Source organism: Apis dorsata, unplaced genomic scaffold (genome assembly GCF_000469605.1).
Source record: "Apis dorsata unplaced genomic scaffold, Apis dorsata 1.3 scaffold_794, whole genome shotgun sequence".
In the NCBI taxonomy this organism is placed as follows: domain Eukaryota; kingdom Metazoa; phylum Arthropoda; class Insecta; order Hymenoptera; family Apidae; genus Apis; species Apis dorsata.
This window is the reverse complement of record NW_006263936.1, coordinates 60,542-70,560: the sequence shown is the minus strand read 5'-3', so window position 1 is coordinate 70,560 and position 10,019 is coordinate 60,542. Positions and strand designations below refer to the sequence as shown.

General features: G+C 24.4%; 1 protein-coding gene across 10 annotated transcripts in view; it reads left to right on the top strand.

Annotated features, from left to right (window-relative positions):
* The first annotated feature begins 2,186 nt into the window (after positions 1–2,186).
* The window catches only part of LOC102678688 (intersectin-1), a 16,659-nt gene continuing 8,826 nt past the window's right edge, over positions 2,187–10,019 (top strand). For 2 of the 10 annotated variants that reach the window (XM_031513896.1, XM_031513892.1), the window contains exons 1-23: positions 2,187–2,482; positions 2,652–2,707; positions 2,920–3,073; positions 3,179–3,327; positions 3,401–3,625; positions 3,981–4,073; positions 4,813–4,908; positions 5,308–5,478; positions 5,624–5,647; positions 5,973–6,134; positions 6,203–6,563; positions 6,634–6,847; positions 6,939–7,090; positions 7,181–7,303; positions 7,380–7,518; positions 7,591–7,905; positions 7,984–8,355; positions 8,445–8,602; positions 8,689–8,887; positions 8,990–9,277; positions 9,463–9,573; positions 9,753–9,848; positions 9,950–9,958. In XM_031513896.1, the coding sequence (XP_031369756.1) occupies positions 2,686–2,707; positions 2,920–3,073; positions 3,179–3,327; positions 3,401–3,625; positions 3,981–4,073; positions 4,813–4,908; positions 5,308–5,478; positions 5,624–5,647; positions 5,973–6,134; positions 6,203–6,563; positions 6,634–6,847; positions 6,939–7,090; positions 7,181–7,303; positions 7,380–7,518; positions 7,591–7,905; positions 7,984–8,355; positions 8,445–8,602; positions 8,689–8,887; positions 8,990–9,277; positions 9,463–9,573; positions 9,753–9,848; positions 9,950–9,958 (3,633 nt within the window). In that variant the 5' untranslated portion in view covers positions 2,187–2,482; positions 2,652–2,685. The remainder of the gene's footprint in view (positions 2,483–2,651; positions 2,708–2,919; positions 3,074–3,178; positions 3,328–3,400; positions 3,626–3,980; positions 4,074–4,812; positions 4,909–5,307; positions 5,479–5,623; positions 5,648–5,972; positions 6,135–6,202; positions 6,564–6,633; positions 6,848–6,938; positions 7,091–7,180; positions 7,304–7,379; positions 7,519–7,590; positions 7,906–7,983; positions 8,356–8,444; positions 8,603–8,688; positions 8,888–8,989; positions 9,278–9,462; positions 9,574–9,752; positions 9,849–9,949; positions 9,959–10,019) is intronic. The other 8 variants (XM_031513893.1, XM_031513897.1, XM_031513895.1 and 5 more) reach the window with 8 other exon arrangements.

Below are 10,019 nucleotides of genomic sequence, written 5' to 3'. Positions count from 1 at the left end.
TAGAACTAGCTCTTTACTCGAAATGATTGGCATTGACTAGTAACGCGTCATCTCTCACATTAATAGTACATACTCTAAATGAGACCACACAGTCGAGTTATGCGATAACAATTGTAACGAGTGTTATAAAAAGAATCAACTTGATATATGCTTTTGTTTATGAATATAATTTATATAATTATATACAATATAATTTATATAAATATAATTTATATAATATAAGTATATAAATAATAAAATATNTTTATTTTTATATATAAAACTATTTTTTCTATTGATATTTATCATTTATCAATCATAATTTATAAATAATAATTATTTATTAATAATATATAAATAAAAAAAAGAAATAATTAAAAACATATTAACCATGAGGATTAAAATTATATTATTTTCAAACGCAATAAAATTTTTTAAAATAAAATATGATTTCTTATTTAAGTCATAATATTTAAATATTTTTCTAGAAAAATGATATAATATACAATATATATAATACATACATATATATGTAAATATAAAATGAAATACTAAAAAAATTACTTACTTAAATTTTTGATCCAACGAAATTAAAATTGTCCCACGATCAATAATTATGCACAAAAAAATAATCATACACATAAAACTACATTATTTGTATAAACATAAAAAAGTACAAATATAAAAAATTTCACAAATATAATTAGTCATTTAATTAACACAAGAACAAGTTTAAATTTTTGGCATTATATTTACTAATGATGTACTAACAATATATTAGTGTATATTATCGATCAAGGAATATATTTGAATCGTATATATATCGTTGTTCATAGACTATAAATATTCGATTTTCCATAAAATTTTAAAAAATATCAAAGGTAAAAAATCTCGTTTATTCCATGAAACAGAATCCTCCATGTTTTACAAAAGAAAGTTTCGTCTATTTAAATCACGGTCCGTACCGTTTGAATATTCGTATGAGCTTAACTGATAATAAAATGAAGCTTCATAATTTCCAGGTCGTATATATCTATCTATAGTGAGTATGAACTAGATGCCATCAAGGACATGTTGAACATATTTGTAATTTCATATTCATATTACTCTTCATTGAAACGAAAATATATTTTTAACAAATATATTGTATTTTATTACTATAAAAAAATATGAAATTGTTAATATAAATTTTGGAAAAAATATGTTTTTCATTATGAATATCGATAAATTAATAAAACGATTCTATTTGTTTGGTTCGGAAAAATAATTTATGATATTCATAAAGTCTATACATGAAAACTTCCAATTTCAAATACGATCTAAGATTAAACGATTAAATTTTATTGATTAAATTTTCTACTTAATTGTTTTTTACTTGAAGTTATTAGTAAAATGTTATATTATTTTATTAGATGAATTTATTCTTTAATTTCAATTATGATGTTTTTAATATGAGTAAGTACTTTATTATATAATGAATATAAATTACAAATGAATTTAAAAAAAATTCATTATTTTAATAACAAATTTAAGTGCAATAATTTTATAATTATTTTATATAATAACAAATTTTACAATAAATTATTATAAAATAAATATAATATATATATTCTGCATGCTATATGAATATTTCATATATACATATATAGTTTTAAATATATTATTATTTATAAAATCAAAAAACAACTAAAAATGTTTTAATAACAATAACATCAAAAACTTTAAATTTTTAATTCGATGAAATTAAAATTGTCCTACGATCAATAATTATGCACAAAGATATAATTATATACATTATTTCAAACATAAAAAAGTAGGAATATAAAAAATTTCACAAAAATGTCTTTATGATATTAATCATGATATAATAATATATCATCATGTTATATCTTACATGTTATGCACTATTGAAAAATTCTTTTACACATCGATGTAGAAAATTCCCTTATGTTTCTATTATGCGTTATTACCAATAAGTATATATTATATATATATAACATATATATATATAAAAATAGTCAATTAGATTTATATTTCTTTTAAAGGATTTTCATTAAGTAACATATATAATCTGTTTTATTATATTATAAATAAATATAGAAAATTTGAATTAAGGGTTGCGGAAATAGCGATCTCTACCGAAGATGAACGAAATAGTTTTGGACAACCTATCGATTCTTTCCGAAGATTTCCGGAAATAACCGAGATCGTGAAAGTGACGTATATACGTCAGTGTGGGCCGACCCGCGTATTGTCGGTATTGTCATTTGAGAGATTTTCTATGATTTCTTGTAAAAGGATTATTTAAAGGATAACGATATGCAACTATGAATTTCTTTTAATAATTTTTTAAAAAACTACTTGCAAGTAAGAAAAGCGACTCACTGTCGTATGTTTATGTAACTGGTGTAAAAAAAAATCTAGTTCTTATACGTGTGCGTTAGAGTGTCGATCAATTTTTTAGTCGACGAACTTGTTCTTATTCAGTTAATTAGGTTTACCCGTGAGTAAATTGACATTAAATTAATACCGTTTTGACATTTCTTCTTTTGAGAGATATATATTGACTTATCGTTATGCTTGATTATCGTAACATAACCTTGAAATTACAAATAGTTCCCTTAGTTTTTTTTAGAAAATTTCCGTGAAAATTACAATTTTTGTTATTGTAGATTTGATTCGGTGGTCACCTACGGGTGAATAAAAATGGCCACCCCTCAAACTCCGAGTAAGTCAATTTTTTTTCTGTATGCAATTTTGACAAACATATTCTTATTTATCAGACTGACAGTAACTGTTTACAAGAAAAAAATATAAATTGTTATTAATTTTTGATTTTATGAATTTTGTAATTTAAATAATTAATTATTTCATAAATATTATTATTTTCATTCAGAAAAAAATATTTTTTTGAATATTGTAGAATAAAAATTCTTTTAGGTATGGACCCTTGGACAATCCAACCTAGAGAACGTGCAAGATATAGAGAACAATTTGATTCTCTAAAACCAATCAATGGTATTGTTACTGGAGAGCAAGCAAAAGAATTTTTGCTTAAATCTCAGCTTCCACCTGTCATTCTTGGACAAATATGGTATTAATATTTTTTGTTATAATATTTAATATCATAAAATATTATGTTGTAAATTTTTAATATCATAAAATATTATCATATATATAATGTAACAATATTATATAGGGCTTTATCAGATACAGATTCAGATGGAAAAATGGATATAAATGAATTTAGTATTGCATGTAAATTAATTAATTTGAAATTACGAGGCTTTGAAATTCCTAAGACTTTGCCTTCAACTTTAATACAAAGTATAAAGTCATTTTCGGCCAGTAAGTATAAAAATTAGTAAATAATTAAAAATATTTCAATTAATATTTATGATTTTTATTTTTTAATGTTTAGATGATATTAATATTACAAATTTAACAAATGGAGCTGTTAATATTCCATCACAGAATAATGTAGCTTCATTAGTAAATTTATCTGGTCCATCACAAGTTCCAGTACAGCCTTTGATTGGTGGAATGTCTATAGGATCTGTTCCTCGTCCTTTTATAGCACCTCCACCTACGAATGGACCATTACCAGGACATACTATTAGACCCGTTTCACCAATGACTTTACCAGGTAATTATATTTAGACTTTTATGTCTAATATTAATATATAAATAATTATGATATGATAATCATATATATGATAAAAGAAATTTGATGAAAGAAATATGATAAAAAAATTTTTATAAGATTCATAAAAATCCTTATATTAATGTCAAATATTTTATTTCACAACAAATATAATCATGTCTTATTTGATTTTACAATTATATTATAACAATAAAATTATATAATTTATATAAAATAATAAAGTTTTTATAAAGTTTATTTTAACTATAATTCTTATGATTATTATAATAAAAAAAAACATTTTAATAAATGCACAGCAATATTTAGCATTATTTTACTTATGCATCATACTACACAGCATCACGACAAAGTAAACAGAATGTGGCTGCCACTACACATGCCACAACTTACACACCATCAAAGCCTGCTCGACCTGCACCACCCTCTGTGGGTATGTTAAAGAAGTGGATGTTTGTATTTGAATTTTGTTCTATATTTTTCTATATATATTTTCTATATAATTTATTCTATATATTTCATACTATTTTTAAAATTTATTAATTTATTATTATTTTTTAAGACAATTTTTTTCTTTTATTGAATGACATGATCAGTTATATAATATGATATGCTGTGCTACATTGAATTAATTATTGCATGAAAGATATATTTTTATATATCTTAAAATAATTGTTTATATTGTATTATATTCAATTATCAATATTATGATATATTTTATATATCCTATAAGACATGAATATTTACTAAAATAAGACATACTAGATTCTATAATGTAAAAAATACATTTTTATGTAAAAAATACTTTTTATTTTAACATATAAATATAACATATATAATATCATTAAAATGATATTATATTATATTTTATGTTATTTATTATAAAAAATCAATATATATATTGAAGAATATATTTTTATGCTTTTTTTCTATGTCTACATTTTAATTTAATTATTATACACACGCACACGCGCATGTGTATGTGTGTGTATGTAACATTATATATATATATATATATATATATATATATATATATATATAATCAATGTTGCAATAGCTTTGTTTATTAATTATATGTACACTGCTATTTTTCATACTCTACTATTTTCCATTTACATATATTTCCATGCACACTTATACAATAATATAAATATTTGTGCTGCAAAAAAAAGGAATCGTGCCTTCTACAAGTACTACCACTACTACTACTATTACCACTACTTCTAGTGGTGGTCCTCCTCAAAGACCTGCACCACCCACAAATATCGGTATGTTTCAAAATATAAATGAAATTTCAGAATTAGATTTATTTTGAAAGAATGAATAAGATTGCATGTAAATTTAAGTAGTTTCCCATATATTTAAATTTTAATATAAAAGAAATGATTCCTTTTTATATACATTATTGCCAACAGACATCTTCAAAATACATTACAATAAAACTTCAAATTACATTAAATACATATATTTTTATTTGAAATGTATTTAGTTATAAGTTAATTTTATCTTTATTGCTAAGCTTTCCAATTGTAACTATAATTTGTTTTATTTCTTAATTTTGGCTCTGATCTTATATATTATATTTTTATTTTATATATTCTTATTTAAAAAATTATTAAAAAATTTTTAATAATTTTTTTTTTATAAGTGGAATTATATATTTTTAGGAGCAAATTTCTCACCTGTTATCAGTACTCCACCAGCAAAACCTGCTCCACCTTCGTTTCCTAATAGCCCTGTTGCTGCTGGAATTTCACCAGTAAAAGTTCCATCTGTTTCTGCAACAACTGTAGTTCCTTCAGGTCAATCTGTACAACCAATGAATGCATCTGCTATAGGTAAAATTACATATATGTTTTTTTTATGTATTATTTATTCATTATTTTTTTGATATTTAGACTTTAACTTTCCATTATAGATATATTTAAATTAGAATATCGATTAATTTCAATGAAGATTTATTCTTTTTTTTTTTTTTTACAGATTTACTCAATCTTGAGTTTTCAGGTATATTTTATTGAATAAATTTTGTAGAAAATATAATTTTATTATATTTCTTTAATTTATAATAAATTATGAATTAAATATTTTTAATGATATTCTTAAATTTTAATTTTGTTATAATTCTTTTAAGTTCTCTTAAAGTTTTAATTTAAAAAATATTTTTACAATTATTTTATTTTTTTATAGTATTAATCAATATGTGTATTATATTAACTAATCATTAATAATTAAATTATTTTTCTTTGAATAATATTTTTAATATCATTCATGTATATATAAGAGAGCATATTTTATTTAAATGTTTACATGTTTAATATATTTGGAACAGGTATATCTACAGTAGCACCAATTGCACCTTTAAATACAAATCCAACGCCAATTGCTGCTTTTGGTATGGGACAAACAATGCCTATACAATCATTATGTACTGCTATGGTTGTTCCAATAACAGGTGGTTCTATAGTACCATCAATTGCACCAATATCTAATGGTATGTATAATTTAAATTTTTAATTGTAAAATATTCTATTTTATTATAATTATTACACATTTTTTTAGGAACTGGTGTAGTATCCACTCCCCCACTTGTAGGTTTACCTCTAGTATCTGCGACCACAACAAATGGTACATTAGTAAATGGTGTAATTGCTCAAACACCAGTATCTACAAATACACCATTAAGTACAATTGCACGTCCACCAAGTATAGATAGAGTTGGCTCAGTTGATTCACAACATAGTCAACATTCAGTAGGTTCCCCACAATCTGTAGAATGGGCAGTACCTCATCAAACAAAATTAAAATATACTCAGTTGTTTAATACTTGGGATAGGACACGATCTGGATTTCTCTCAGGTCCTCAAGCTAGAAATATTATGGTGCAGTCACAATTACCCCAACAAGTGTTGGCACAAATATGGTACAATAATCTAATAGCAGATATAAAATTATTAAAAGATTTTTAAAATTTCTAATACATATATGTTTAGGGCGTTAGCGGATATAGATTCAGATGGTCGTTTGAGTTGTGATGAATTTGTATTAGCAATGCATTTATGTGATATAGCTAAAATTGGTGAAAAAATACCTAATACACTACCAATTGAACTTATTCCACCTGCATTCAGGCGTCAACGACAAAGTAGCTTAACACTTTCGCAAAGTGGTACAGAAAATGTAGATCCATCAGCAGGTATGCCACAGGTAATTTCACGTTTTCTCTTATATTTAAATAAATATGTTGATACTATAATATTATAATATACATATTATTTATTAATTATTTTTCTTAAAGACTTCTTTTGAAGATAAGCGAAAAGAAAATTTTGAAAAAGGACAAGCAGAACTAGAGCGAAGACGTAAAGCTTTATTAGAAATTCAGCGTAAAGAACAAGAAGAACGCGAACGGAAAGAAAGAGAGGAAGCTGAAAAACAAGAAAAAATTAGGTAAGTAAATGTTTGTTGAAGATTATATAAATAAAAGTTTATATAAATTTTATTAATCTATTACTTTAACTTAAAACAAATATTATACAGATTAGAGCAAGAAAGACGAAGACAAGCAGAAATTGAGAAACAAATGCAAAGACAAAAAGAAATTGAGCAAGAAAAAGAAGAACAACGAAAACGAGCTCAAGAACAAAGAGAAGCAGCACGAAAGTACATAAGCGAAATTTTTCTATATAAATTTGAATCATTAAAAATATCTTGTAATATTAATTAATTTTTTTAATAGAGAAATGGAGAGACAACGACAATTAGAATGGGAAAAACAGAAATCTCAAGAACTTCAAGCTCAGAGACAAAAAGAACAAGATGTATTACTTAAATTAAAAGCAAAAAATCAAACATTAACTATTGAGTTAGGAACACTTGTAAGTATTAAAGAAATAACTAATATTTAAAAAAAATAATTAATATTTATATAATTTTTTTTTATGATTAAGAATGATAAAGTGAAGGAATTATCGCAAAAAATTTGTGATACTCGAGTGGGTGTATCTGGTGTGAAATCAACTATTGATGGAATGCGATCAACACGTGATGCACAATTACAAGAAATGGCTGCTTTAAAAAATAAACTTCGAGAACAAAATCAAAGATTATTAGCTTTGAGCCAAGAAAAAGCTCGGATTGAAGCAAAGAACAAATTAAATACAGCTATAGAATCAGCAGGTCAAGAAGCTATCAAAATGGCTTTCGATAACAAACAAATTACTTTAAAACAAATGAAAGATAAAATTGCTGATTTACAGCAACAGGTATAATAATCGTATCAATATATATATTATATACAATAAAAATATTATAATTTTTGTATATGAAATTAATATTTATAGATTGATGCTAAAATGGCTGATATAGAAAATAATAATGGCCAGTTCCAAGATATTAAAACACAATTGGAAACTTTAATAACTGATTGTAAGAATCTTTATGTAACTTTTGAAGACAAAAAATTAAAAGTTTTAGAACTCAGAGCAAGTAGTGATAGCGGTGCTGGTACTGATTATACAACTTCTGCATGGGGTGATAATGCTTGGAATGATACTTCAGCAACAATTAATGATTCTGCTTGGCCTGTTAATGATACGACTACAACTAATACAGTGGAAGAAACTACTCCAGGAGTTATGAAATATAGAGCTTTATATGAATTTGTAGCTAGAAATCAAGATGAAATATCCTTTCAACCTGGTGATATTATTTTGGTATTATTATTACATAAATATATCCACATATTAAAACAGAAATAAAAAAAAGTAAAAATTAAATTATTTTTTTAATACATAATATATAGGTACCACCCGTTCAAAACGCAGAACCAGGATGGATGGCAGGTGAAATTCGTGGTCATACTGGCTGGTTCCCTGAATCTTATGTAGAACCAATAGATACTGGAACCACAAATGATAATGCTTTCGTACAACAAGATAGTGTGGAGAAGAGAACATTAGAGTTAGTTAATTAAACTAAAATCGCGTTTTATTTAAAAAAAAGAAACTAATTCATTATTATTTTTATTTTATTATAATTATTATTAGAGGAATTGCTGAAGTTCCTGAAAACGTATCTGACGCGGGATCACTTGATGAACCTCCTTCTGTCGAACCTCTTATACCTACTCTGGGATTAGGCACAATATGTGATGTACAAGTAACAACTTTATATTATTATCGTCCTACAATGGATCAACATCTTCCTTTTGAGAAGGGAGATATCATTAAAGTTGATGAACAGCAAGTTAGTATAAATATATATATATATATATAAATAGTATATAATTACAATTAACAATATAATTAATTTATATATATATAATAAAACTTTCTTTTAATATCTTAGGATGATTGGTGGCATGGTATATCCAATAACGGAGTTAAAGGATGGTTCCCAAAATCTTATGTGAAAGAAATTGCTGCTAATCAAAACACAGCAATAGTTGATGGTCTTAATGAATATTACGTAGCGTTATATCCATATGTTTCTACGGAAACTGGAGATTTAACTTTTAATCAAGGAGAAGTTATATTAGTCACTAAGAAGGAAGGTGATTGGTGGACAGGCAGTATAGGGGATAGAAATGGAATTTTTCCTGCCAATTATGTAGAAAAATGCGATGTTCCAGACCAAGTAAGATATAGATTTCTTTTTTTTAATTTATTAAGTAAAATTTGAATAATTTGAATTCCAGTATAGAAAGTAATATGACTTAATATAATATAATATTATTAATATTAACTTATAATATAATAAAACATATAAATATATAATACAAATGTTTTGAAATTTTATATATTTTTTATAACATTAATCAGGGTGCCTCTGTAATTACTAATGTATCTGAAACAACTACAATTACGACAACAATTGGGGATACAACCACAAATAATTATGAAATAACTACTTCAGCCAACCAAACAATATTGGTTCGTAATGTTTTGATTTTAATACTTCTACTTCACAGCTATTTCGAAAATATATTTTCTGTCTATTGTAAAAAATTGTTATTTAAAAATTATATTTTAAAAAGCTTAATACATTTAAATATTAATGATTATTTTATAGATATATTAAAGCTAAATGTATATATATGTCCTGTATTTAGCAAACAGAGGAAACCGCTGAGCAGCTTGAAGATGAAAGAGCAGCTGCAGAAGATAGAGCAGAATTGCCAGATTTTACTGCAATGGCTGCACAACAAGTAATTTAAAATTAATATATATATATAATTTAGTAATATTATATTAATATTTAATGAGATTTAATTGTTCCTTTTTTATTGCTGGTGTTCTGTTATTGCAGTATTATAAGGTATTTATTTATTAAAAAAATGTATCTGCTAAATATGTTAATATATAGCTTAATATCTATG